The 12475-nt window shown below is 41.8% G+C and overlaps 1 protein-coding gene across 51 annotated transcripts in view; it reads right to left on the reverse strand.

Annotated features, from left to right (window-relative positions):
• Positions 1-12475, reverse strand: part of Adgrl2 (adhesion G protein-coupled receptor L2) — a 173511-nt gene that overhangs the window by 30393 nt on the left and 130643 nt on the right. For 40 of the 51 annotated variants that reach the window (NM_001081298.1, XM_006502462.4, XM_006502424.4 and 37 more), the window contains 5 exons: positions 6589-6882; positions 5917-6020; positions 4858-5043; positions 3788-3826; positions 871-1054 (listed from right to left, as the gene is read on the reverse strand). In NM_001081298.1, the coding sequence (NP_001074767.1) occupies positions 871-1054; positions 3788-3826; positions 4858-5043; positions 5917-6020; positions 6589-6882 (807 nt within the window). The remainder of the gene's footprint in view (positions 1-870; positions 1055-3787; positions 3827-4857; positions 5044-5916; positions 6021-6588; positions 6883-12475) is intronic. The other 11 variants (XM_006502433.4, XM_030252944.1, XM_006502427.4 and 8 more) reach the window with 2 other exon arrangements.

The raw sequence follows: 12475 nt of genomic DNA on the forward strand, positions 1-12475 counted from the left end.
ACATATCAGGCTCTCCCCTCCTACCAAATATTGACAACAGTCGATTCTGACCTTCATTGGCAATATTTCAACTCTTGACTACACTTCAGAAATATTGGAAATTTGACAACCTGGAAAGAAGGCTAAAAGTGAGAATATCTTTTAATGGGAAGAGGGAGACAGCCTCACAAGGACCAGACTAACCTCTACCTCTTGACCTATATACCGCTGGAAGAGTCCCTACCCCTACATGGTGCTGGGGAATCAAACCCATGGCTTTCTGCATGCAAGGGGAGCACCTTATCAACTGGACTCCAACCTCAACTGTTTGGGTTTGTGAATCAGGCTCTCATACTATAGCCCAGGGTGGCCTTGAACTCAAAGCAATCCTCCTGCTGCAGTCTCGGAAATGCTCATATTACAGGTGTGGACAACTAGCTTTCCAGCTATTAAATATCGAATTTACCTAAAGGAGGTGGTGTTTAATGTAAACAGTCACACTCCAGTTTTATGAGCTAAAATATGGGACTGGAGGAACATAGTAAGTGATTTAAATTATTAGGAATGTTGTAAAAATGGAAAAGCATTTGCCACCTTCTAGTATGAAGCACTTTCATCCCTTAAGCAATCCATATTCTAGCGTTTAAGTGCTCCTAGTTTTTTTCCTTTAATGATTTTTCAATTGAAAAATTCACACACTCAGAAAAACAACTTCTATAAGATACAGGCAGACTCCAGCTTAAGTATTAATTTCATGAAGTATGATCAATAATTTCTTTTCCTTAAATAACTCAGCAAAAGAGAGAGTCTGATACTGGGAGACGATACACCCAGGACACAATCTCTGCTCTCTTCAACATCTGTCTTCCAAATTAAATGTGATGCACTCACCAATATTTTCTGTTGGCATGGAGACCCTGGTTGGTTCCAAAAGGTTGTCTGCTAGGACGAATGCTCCTTCTTCCAAGGTATCCAACAACATTGTGGCTGTGTGCGCCTGCTCTGAAGAATTCATGTGTTTCCAGGATTCCAAAGCCTCAGCTCTCAGAAGGTTGTCTACCGTGTCCACAATTGCCTGCATCCATTAGAAAAGTGACCATTAGTTCTGACAGCCTCTAGAACTCAGGGGATTGTCAATCGCTGACTGGTGACAACTGTGATGTTTACCTGACGTGAGGATTACTTTCCTCTCACGAGCTGGGCAACTGTAAGTACTACTTCACAAGAGCTCTAACTAGACAGGAGCGAACAGCTGCCTGACATTAAGGAGTCCTTAAGAAAGGTGGCGTGCTTCTCATTTCTCTAAGCATACGGCAACTGTTGCAGGGGTCGTGGGACTCTCAGCAGCAGCTCCGACTTACAGGAGTGGTCACTCACAACTAGTGCACTGTCTATAACTTCAGATTTTAAATGTATGACTAGAAAACACTGATGTTTCTGGAGTAGGCCAGCATCCGCCAGACATTTCACTCATGGTGTCCTTTTGAACTCCAGTAGGTCAAAGTGTTTTACATACTTTGTCTGTTATCACGTGAACAGAAGGGTAAGCTCTCTAAGGTATATAAGCGATGTTTGGCCCTCCCCATCACCTAAATAACACACATACATATGTGTGCATATGTTAACTCCTATGGGCTGGTCTGCTTTTACAGGGATGAAGAAAACAGGCAAAATACTGAAAGGCTCTACTGATCAAGGAGAGTTGAAATATATAAGGTGCTGAAAAACAATTGAGCTGCAAATATTCCTAAGTGCGGGTATAATTTAACCCCATGCAAAACAGCATTAAACAACAATACAGCTCTGTGGGCTAAAACACTGGAGGCAAGCACTTGCTGTAGTTAGTCTACAGTGTGCTGTGCTGTACATAGCTGGACAGCAGAAGTCAGTACATGTGTTTACTATTCCACATGCCTACACATAATGTGTCACCAGGCTGCTATATGCATTGTTCTGATCCATTGGTAATCACTGAAGAAATATATCATGCCATCTACGGAAAACACAATGAACATTTTTTTTTCCTTTTTTTTTAAAGAGGCTCTGTATGAGCAAGGGGAAAAGTTGTTTGAGGCTATTGTCAGAGTAAGATTAATTAGCTTAATCCATCTTAATACCCTCGTTCAGTCTGCCTTGTGAGCCACCATGACCTCCCTGGCAGGTGGAAGGTACTTCCAGGTGGTGTTAAAGGCTTTTTCTGTTCCTAATGGGAGACAGCATAGTCCAGAATGCTCGCACGCATGCCTCTTCAGCCAATAACTAGACTGGAACAGGAACTGGTCTGCTGAGGCCAGATTCATTAGTCACCAAGAAATACAGACTAGAGTCTCTAATCTAAGTTACAAATGAATCCTCTGTAGCCAAGTAGAAACTTACTTCATTTGCATAGGGTAAGTCTGATTTGTAATTTAAGGAGGCTTATTATTCTTGTCTGAGCAGAGCAGCTCATTTGAAACACATTGAAGATGACACTGGTCAGAGATTAAGGTCATATTGCAGTTTACCATGTGAATGTACTTCTCCTGACAGCTCACGAACAACAATGTGAAACACTCCTACTTTATTACCATTTGTGATTTCCAGGTAGGATCAAGATAACCATCAGCCTAGCCATATTCCTGCAACAGTCTTCCTTTGCCAGAGCTGGGGGAGGCTGACTCTCGGCTCAGTGAGGTATGTCTTGGGCAACATACTTGTTGCTGCATTCCACACATTAGTATCTTAAGGAAAACCTAAACATCTGAGTGTGAACTACTCCACAGATCTGTATCACTTACACCCATAATCAGATTCTTAATCTGATTTTTTTTTTGAACATTACTACCTGCAACCTGATTTCCTTCTGCCTTTTCTTGCAAAGGGCTCAGAGCCAAAGGTACCATTTGATAACAGGCGAGATACTGTTCTTGGTGCCTAATCCTTGACCTTGCTAATGGGTCCCTGTTTCTTATGCCCAGCCCTGACCTCGTCAACCAAGTTTATGAGGTTGCAGCTTCTGAGTAACTTCTCATTTATAGATGTTCTTTACTTTGTTCCCCCACTATGTGAATCTGTCCTTTTGGGTTAGATTTACCACGGTAATAACTAACTTCCCCTCCTCAACAACAAGAAACTTCTAATCTACAGAGCAACCCAAAATACAATAGTACTAGCTTGGCTTGATGGCAAGGAGAGCCTCAGCATGGTGCCTAGTATGTTAATAAACTAGGAAAAAAATCCCTGGCCCTGTGGCACAGAAGTGCCTCTTTGTTCCTGGGCACCTGAGAAGAACTCCCACCCAGCACAGACTGGAACCACCACTGCAATGTTCATATTTTACTTCTGGATACCCACACTCATCAGCCTGCTTCCTTAAGCGAGTTCCCAAAAGGCAAGAACAAAGCCTAATTTATTGAAGAGTACACCCCAGAGATCAGAAAGCAGTGACTTTCACATGCACATATATCATGCCCATACAGTCTTTGATATGATAAACTGCCAAGAATATATCATAGCTGTTTCAGGTTGAATCCAGAGATGGTAACACAAAACAAAGGGACTACTGTGTGCGTTCTTCCAATTCAGAGGATATTCATTGAAGTTCTTGTATTTTTTTTTTTTTTTAATAAATGGGAAACCAGCAAAAAAGTTCAGTAAAGTGTGGTTGGCTTGTTCTGGGAGAAGCCAACGCTGGTACAGCTGATATGGGGCACATTGTATAATTATCAAAGACTGAGAACTCGGGACCATGCAGCAAGAGCAGCAAGATGGCGGAAGCGTGGCAGGCAGCCGAGGAGGGGAGGGAGCAGGGGACAGACAGGAAAGATACCTTAAGGTAAGCCCTGCATGTCTTCTCTCGTTTTTGGAGCTTTTAAGTAAAAGAAAAGAAAATCAGAGGTTAGATTTTATCTGCTGAAAAAAAAAATGAGGAAAGAAAAAATCCTCAGATTAAGTTGGCGTCCTTTAGTTCTAAGGCGACTAAGTACAAATATCCTCTGGGCATCTGGGCCACTCCGCTTATGGCCAAAGCTCTGTTTTTATTTTATTTTTTACAAGAGGAAAAAAAAATGAGAAAAAGTAACAGTCCGCCTATCTGTGGCTAATTCTGGATTCCAATGAACAGGATGTAAAGGGATGTGGTGAGGCTCACTCAGCATGTGAGAATGCTCAGCAGGGGTGCTCAGCTTCCTCCCCCCAGATGGACACACCTTTCTCCCCAGAGCTGCCCCTAACACCACTGGGTATCACACCTTTGCTTTGAGCACTAAGAGCTGCGTGTTTTCATGCAATTCACTAGTCATGTGACCTATCATCACTCTAGCATGAAGGCGAACTCTACAGCAACAGTACTGACCAGTCAGATGTATGAAATCACCGTTCACTAAAATCTGGCGTGGTTGGTTTCCTTTATGTCTTTGAGGAAGTGGAGAACGGTGCTCCTTTCTCAGTCATTGCCCGTGAGAAATGAGCACACTGGGAAGTTAGTTGCATCTCTAAGTGTGTGTCTTGGTACCTGGCCACAAGTGTCGAGGGGTAGAGAGTCACCTCACACTCAGACCCAAGTCCTGCAGTGCTGAGATCCTACCTTGTTATAGCTCCTCCTACCTTGTTATAGACCCTCCTACCTTGTTATAGCTCCTCCTACCTTGTTACAGCTCCTTCTACTTTGTTATAGCTCCTACTTTGTTACAGCTCCTCCTACCTTGTTACAGCTCCTCCTACCTTGTTACAGCTCCTCCTACCTTGTTACAGCTCCTTCTACTTTGTTATAGCTCCTCCTACCTTGTTATAGCTCCTCCTATCTTGTTATAGCTCCTCCTACCTTGTTATAGCTCCTTCTTTGTTATTGTACCTAGTACCTTGTTAAAGCTCCTCCTACCTTGTTATAGCTCCTCCTACCTTGTTATAGCTCCTCCCAGCCGAATCCTTCTCACTCGGCTTCAGCTCCTGCAGCTGAGCATCCAGGATGTCCACCAACTGTTCCATCAGCCTCACAGAGGAGCTCACGTCCCCTGCAAACACATGCCCCTTGGTGTGCTTAGCTAGTTCATTGGCCAGGCTCGCAGCATTCTCTCCACTTCTGATCTGAAAAGGCAGTGCACAGTATCTCAGTAAACTATCTGTGGCTTTTTAGTTCTCTTTAAGCACCTCTGTTGTGGTGGGGGAAAAAAAACATTTGCAAATATGTCAAAATCTGCAACTAATTGAGACCCATAACATTCTCTACATCTCAGAAGATTAAAGGCTTTTAGATCCTTACCACAGGAAGAAATTCTCTTACACACACACACACACACACACACACACACACACACACACACACGAAACAAAAGGAGAGGGCTAGAGACATCCTTTTGTTTTTTGTTTTTGTCTGCTCTCATTTCCCTACAACCACTTTAAGTTGTTATTTTAATTTTTGTTTTTTACTTATTCCAATGATGTAGATTTTACATCAGAAGGCAGAGTGATACCTAGAATTATCAACTAATGTCTGTATTTCAAGAAAGCTAGATGGAGAGAAAATTAAGAGTACTACAGTCCAGTGCAAAATTCTAAGTAGAAGTTTCTAGGTCTGCTTCAGGTTCACTTTTCCTCATTGTCTTCTAATACTGTGTGATACAAATATCTGTTTGCATTCTGTGGGTTCAGCTGCAAACTTAATGATACTTGATTTATTGGGCCAATACACTATTTGTCTCATGAACATTAAAAGAATCAGGACGAACTACATGTGGATGAAATTAAAACAATTATGCACTGGTTAAACAGCTTAACACAGAAAACAGCTTAACCCCAAACAAAGCTAACATTCGATGAGTAGTTTATAGACACACTATACCTTAAAAACAAAAACACTTTTGTGCTGAACAAAGGCTTGGTTTAACACAGAAAACTAAACTATTTATGTCAGAACGTCAAGTTCTCAAAGGGTATGTCCCATCAGAAATTCCAACCCACCTTCTGGGCCAGCTGGTTCACCCAGTGAGACGTGCAGTTGCTAAGATCAGGGCCCTTCGGGTTCCATGTTCCCGTGGAAGCCATGCACAGATACGAGGCCGTCCCTGCAGCAGACGCAGAGAAGAGTGGTGAGGCGGATGCTCTGTTCTGCCAGCTTTTGGGAAACTGATTTTGAGGATGCTAGGCTGGGTGCTACAGTTTGAATGAGTGCTACCCGCAGTAGTTGGCAATAGCTGACAAAAAGTAGCAGGCAATACAAAAGATTATAAACTAAATATAAAGTAAGCATGGGGTGTGGGGCATTTCGAGTGGGGCCGGGGCAACCAAAAAGCCCTTTCTTTTGGGGCTCATCCAAGAAAATGGCTGTAATGAGAACAGCAGCTGTAGGGGAACCTCACTAGAGTCTTGGGACAAAGACTCAAGTTCGACATAGGAAATGGAGAGGCAGTTCTGTGCCTGACCTAAGTGACACTCACAATTTAAAAACCTTTAAATTGTTAGAAAAACAACAACAACAACAGAAAAAAAAAAAACAACAAATCTCTATTGGTAATATAATGAAATAATGATATCGGCTCGTGTAAATATTTCTCACTATTGAAACCTTTCCGGTCTTGCTTAGAAGATACTTATTAAACTATAAAAGTGTGTGCTGTGTGGTGCAGGAAATACCTCTTGTTCCCTTGGGACAGGGTCGCTCAACCATCATCCCCCTTTGTGTCTGAGGCCACTTTATCCCCTTCCAGTCTAACGCTTCGCAGAATCTCTCTGGCAGGGGAAAAATATTTGTTACAGGAGGAATTTTGGTTGTAGAGACGGCTGGAGGTGGCTTTGTCCCTCTGCTTCCGTCCTGAGGACCAGCTGCAGTGCTGCTCACGGGGCCTCGCTGGGAGGCACTGCTCGTGGTGGATATTGTGGTTTTGAACAGCTCAGCTGAAGAAGTTATTGTCACAGCTGTGGTAGGCACTATGAAAAAAAGACGAATGTATTAACCTCAAACACACCGTCATGCCCACCTAGAGGTGCACGTATGTGAATATATGCATGCACATACGCACTTGCACACCCCTTCACCCATCTGTATCCCCCAAACCAACAAACAGAATCATAGTAGGGAAGGAAAAGAAGAAAAAGAAGAAGAAGAAAAATCACATTTATTACAATTTATTTATAGGGCTAAAAGGTGATCCTGGATCTCGGTGCAATATGGTCACATGATTTAACTGTAATTTCCTCATGAAGCTCTGAGGGTCTCCATCTCTAAGGCTCTTACTACAGTTCCAAGTGTTGTGCACACCCCCAACCATAAAACTATTTCATTGTCAACTGTAATCCTGCTGTGGTTCCATATGATAATGTTAAGTATCTGCTGTGTGGGATACCTGCTATGTGATCCCTGCTAACGAGTCTTTTGAACCTCAAGGGGTCACAACCTATAGGATGAGAACCCCAGCTCTAAAGAAACGAAGTAGACGCAGGAAAACTGTGTTGTACAAATATATTTCATAAACAAAACCAAAAGATCAAGGGGGGTGAAAAACAAAAAACACAAAGACCCTCTGACAATTACAGATAATTAGGATAATAAAAAGATCTGAAGTCACCCACACTATATCCCGGAGGAAAACAAACGCTGACATCTTTCCAGCCAGCAGCCATTCTTGCTCGAGGGATTTGGAGCATGCCTGATTACATCCAAACAGAAGATAAGTTTGGCACGCTTATTCTGCTCTGGGTTTTGCATCTTTACTTCACAAAGGTGAGGATGAAAGGGCAGAGCGCCCCGTGTAGTCTCTTATCCAGACAGGGCTTTTAAAAAGACCGGGAGTCAAAAAATCCACCTTTTGCTAGCTATCTCACCAGCCCGTAGCAGGCAAGGCAAAAGAACTATAGTCACACGTTTCAAAATAAACAAAAAGGAATTGTTGTAAGGAAAGGGTTTATCTTCTAAAAAAGTCAACCAGATTCTAAAACAAGAATGCTCAATCGTTTTCTCCGCTAACAACTAAGCATTAAAGAAACATGTCAGCAAGAACATAGTAACATTTAAAATCTGTCAGAATTATTCAAAAGTTCTATCTACATTTATTCTTAAAATCTTACATGTGGGTTAACTTAAATTTAGGGTCCATAAGTTTTTCTTATACCAAAAAAATTTAACACTGATATGCTCAAATGAGAATTTTTACTGTAATCCATCACTACATACAATGAACACGTGAATTAAAAATTTTTTTGTTTTACCTACACACAAGAAACAAGCTACAATACTGAGCACTGAAAAGTATATTCAAATTCACTCCTATGTTTAAGACTTGAGACTCTGTCTTAAAAGCATTCATGAAATTAATTCTCATAGGTTGAGAGCATGCTAAGATGACAATAAAAGGTATATATATTCATTTCTAATTTTATATATTATTAGACTTAGGTTTTCCTCCCCTTCCATCTCACTGGGGAACTTTTAGGCATGTGTTTTATTTCTAAGCTAAAGTGAACGGCTGTATGTATGAGAAGCGTCTGTGTACATCAGTCAAACAACATGCCTGGCCAGCTGCTGGGGAAACCATTCAAACCTGTCTGTCTCTGTCTGTGAGGGCACCCTCCCGACATCCCGCTAAACCTGGGCGGGGGAGGGGGGAGCTTCCAGTGCTTTCGAAATTAACATTTGTCAAAGCACCACAATCTTTAGCAAAAGTGCCACATGACAATGGCTGAATCCCGTCTCCAGGAGGGAGCAACGAATCAGAGAGAGTGGAGAGAGAAAAGGGCAGGACAAAAGGGCTTGGAGTTACAGCCCCTTACGCATTGCCTGACACTACACTCATCAGTACACAGGGGACCAGTGAGATACGGATTAATACCACAGGTACTCACTGCTAGCTAAGGGTCAGCAAAGACCCAGGCGAGGCAAATAACAGGATCTCCACTGGATTCACGAAAATCTCATAGAGCACACTGCAGCCCTGCATTCCTATATTTTCATCAATATATTAAACCATAGGGAGTCACTAGAATTCGTGGGAAGTCGGAAGACTGAAACTTTGGGATACTCCAAGGCATAAATTTTTATATTTAAGAGGCGTTTCTAAGAATCATTAGCTCTTTCTTCGAGTAGAGACAAAAGAAGGCAGGGCATCCAGCAATGATCTAAGCTGGTGGTATTTTGTCAGCATTCACAGGCAGATGTCATGACAAGCCACAGCCTGGATCAATAATAGATCAAGCCTTACCACAGCTCCATGAGGCAGGCACAGATTGTCTTTTCATACACATGGAAACCTGGTCGTGGAGAAGGCAGGTGACTGCTTTAAGGTCACCCGGTTATCATATTAAATGTTTGATCTTACCTTTCTAGGTAAGAGCTTGTTGAAAGGTGGAGAAAAGGACAGTCCTACAAAGCAGTGTGCCCTTATTCTGGGATATGGAAAGACCAAGTTTCATCATGAACATGGCAAAAGGTTCAGACTTTGAGAACGCTCTCCGAAGACCAACATGAGAGAAAACTGTAATACGGATACCAACTCTTTTTACAAGGTTCTGTTTACCAGGACATCCTAGCAAACACTCGGTTGGGCTGCGACTACTGTGCACTGTTTTGGTGAGACCAAAGTGCCAGTGCTAACAAGCACATTGACTGGTACCCGGGAAGACTTGAATGAGTAGAAAAAGATTCTGTCTACCTAAGTACCCAGAGATGATCTGTGGATTGCCAGGCTCTTCCTCTATCCGTTTGAGAACTATATCCAAGTGCACTAAGGGCAAGCTTACCAAAGTCTGATCGTTCACTCACTGGTGAATGAATGACCTCCAGCCAGATACTATCCAAGCTGGTGAGAAAAAGTGCACACCCATTACATTTACCCTCATGCTGCTGTATGAAGAGAGTTTACTATCAGTGGGAAGATATTTAGAAAATGTGATATGTTGAATATTTCACACACATAACAAAGCAGCTCCTTGGCTTACGTATGACCTCCTGTTACAAAACTATCAGACTTCTCTTAGTCAAAACAAACAAATATTCAGGAACTGTCCCAAACTAAGTAAGGATAGGACTATTTTGTTGTTAGTATTTGGGATATCAGACCTATAGGGAGAGTAAGAAATAGCAAGTTATACGGGCAGACCGACAAGTCAAAATAGGCCCAAAAAGGGTTTTTCTGAGACCTGTTCTAGACAGACCAAGTTAGATGTAGTTTAAAACCACTACCACCACCACCACAACAACAACAATAACTCACGGTGGAGAAGAAAAGCCAAAATATTCAAATATGTATATAAAAATATCAGGAGACAAACACTACACTTCTGGCATCAGAAGCTGGCGGGGCATGAGCCATCACTGAGAGCAGTGTTGGACAGGATAGGCTAGCCAGGTCCACAAGCACGAGAAAAGAATGATGCTTTCTCAGCACCTTTTGTACAATTTGCCACATAAAACCCACAGGCTTTATATTTTTATTGCTTTGTTTTGTTGGTTATATGGGCTAGTCTTGTATTAGCTCCTGTAGTGTCTGCTTCGTGAGAACTCCGTCCATTAAGACTTCACTAGGAGTTCTAGCCACACGAGCCAATTGTTGGCTTGTGGAAAACAAAGGCAAATTGCTCTGGTTGCTCCATCCCTTGCCTTATCCATTTCTGGATTCTTCTGAAAGTTAAATGTGCCTTGTTGCTTTGACCTTAATGTACTGGCCAGGATAGTTCTGAGAGACCCTACCTTCAGGCTTATAGAGCACAGACCTCAGAACAGAGAAACGACTCTAGAAGTCTAAGCAGATACATTATAAGGAGAGCAAATAAGAATATGGGTCAAACAGCAGCAAGAAAAATGTAGGTCAGGTAAAATGTTTTATTACTTAGGGTTTAATAAGGGGTCAATATGAATTTCTATGTTCTGGGAGTATGGAAGCATGGCTAAGTATTTGGAAGGAGAAGCCTCTGTCATGGGAATGCTCATTTGCTGCCTGTCTCATTTTAAACACTAGGAAGTGTTCTTTCAGAAAAACACCTCAATTAGCAAAGCCTTCTTAACTGGAACTGCACCACAAAATATATTAGCACGTAGATCATTGCTACTTCTTCTTATATTTAATGAAACAAGTAGGCATGCCATCATGCTATGGTGAATGGGATCTATACTCAATGAATAGAATCTATACATTGCTCACGACCTTTCAATTATTGCCCGATTAGGAATTCGTAGTTGTTAAGGCTGGCTTAACAACTTGCTTCCATTCCCCCCTCCCATCACCTCACTTCCTGTCCTCCCCAACACAGGGGAAAGATGTACTGCCACCCAAAACAAATGCATCAGGGTGTCATGGTGGAGTCGGCTACAATAAAAAGTGAACAGGGGATCGATACAATTTTAGCGGATGCTGAAGCCGGTCAGAAGCTGGAAGGACAAAACAGAAGCACTGTACGAGTAAGTAGCCTTTAGAAAAATTAAGGTGCACGAAACATCCCAAACTACTAGCCTCTAGAGAAAACAGACACCGTATACTGTAAAATCAATTATTTTTAAGAAGCTCAGTAAAAATTTAAGCTGGTAAATGAAATTTCCCTATTGCAAATTTAACAACAGATTTCCCAGCCACATGTTGAAACCAAGAATCTCCAGGCACATCTCCATCAGCATGAAGCCAATGATCGATGACCGTTCTTTCTTTGGTATTCTATGAAGATTCAAACTTACAAGTTCAGTTATTAAAAAGCTCTGATTTTCCCTTTTAAGGCTGTGGCCATATGATAATATTTAGGGCTTAATAACATAACTGAAAAGAAGTGTTTGTATGTGAGTGTAGTACCTTAACAGATGGGTGAAAATTCCCCGTGGTGAAAAGAGTAATTCATAATTTGACAAATATTTTGGTTTTCAATTTTTTGAGTCACTTCCAAACTTGAAAACTCCAAATTATCCAGTGAACTGAAATATTAATTTCTATCTTAAACCCATACCATTATTCATTTGGAAAGACACCACTAGTACACACACTATGTAATGCATTAACACGTTCCTCTTTAATCCTGAGATGAGGTAATCTTTTTTAAATAAAATGTTGATGTAATTACAGCCAGAACCTACTTCTCATAGAGCTGAAATCACCTCCTGATAAATCAGAATATAACTCTAAAAACTTAACCCTTCTTTCTAAAATAATCATCCTTTTTTTTTCTTCCATCCTTCTTTAATATACCTGCTGGGGAGCCAAATGAAGGAGGTGCGAGCAGAGTTAGAACACACCACGTGGTATCACGAAGACCTGTTGTCTGTGTGTGCCGGCTAGTTACAGACACACTCATTTACAATGGCCGCTCATTTATCAGGAAATTTTACACCATTTTACCCGACTGCATCGCGTAGTTTACACGATGGAAGAGGAAGAAGTTTGAAGATGCCCTCTCCCACCCTGTGAAAACTTCAGTCCACACAGCCCTAGCCACGTGTGTCACACCTATCCATTGCCCTGGGACATCTCTTCACATAGTTTCCTTACCCACTGGTGCCAAGCTGTTAAAGGTCTGAGTCCACACTAGAATGAACTCAGAATACTGG

The sequence above is a fragment of the Mus musculus genome, chromosome 3, assembly GCF_000001635.26.
Source record: "Mus musculus strain C57BL/6J chromosome 3, GRCm38.p6 C57BL/6J".
In the NCBI taxonomy this organism is placed as follows: domain Eukaryota; kingdom Metazoa; phylum Chordata; class Mammalia; order Rodentia; family Muridae; genus Mus; species Mus musculus.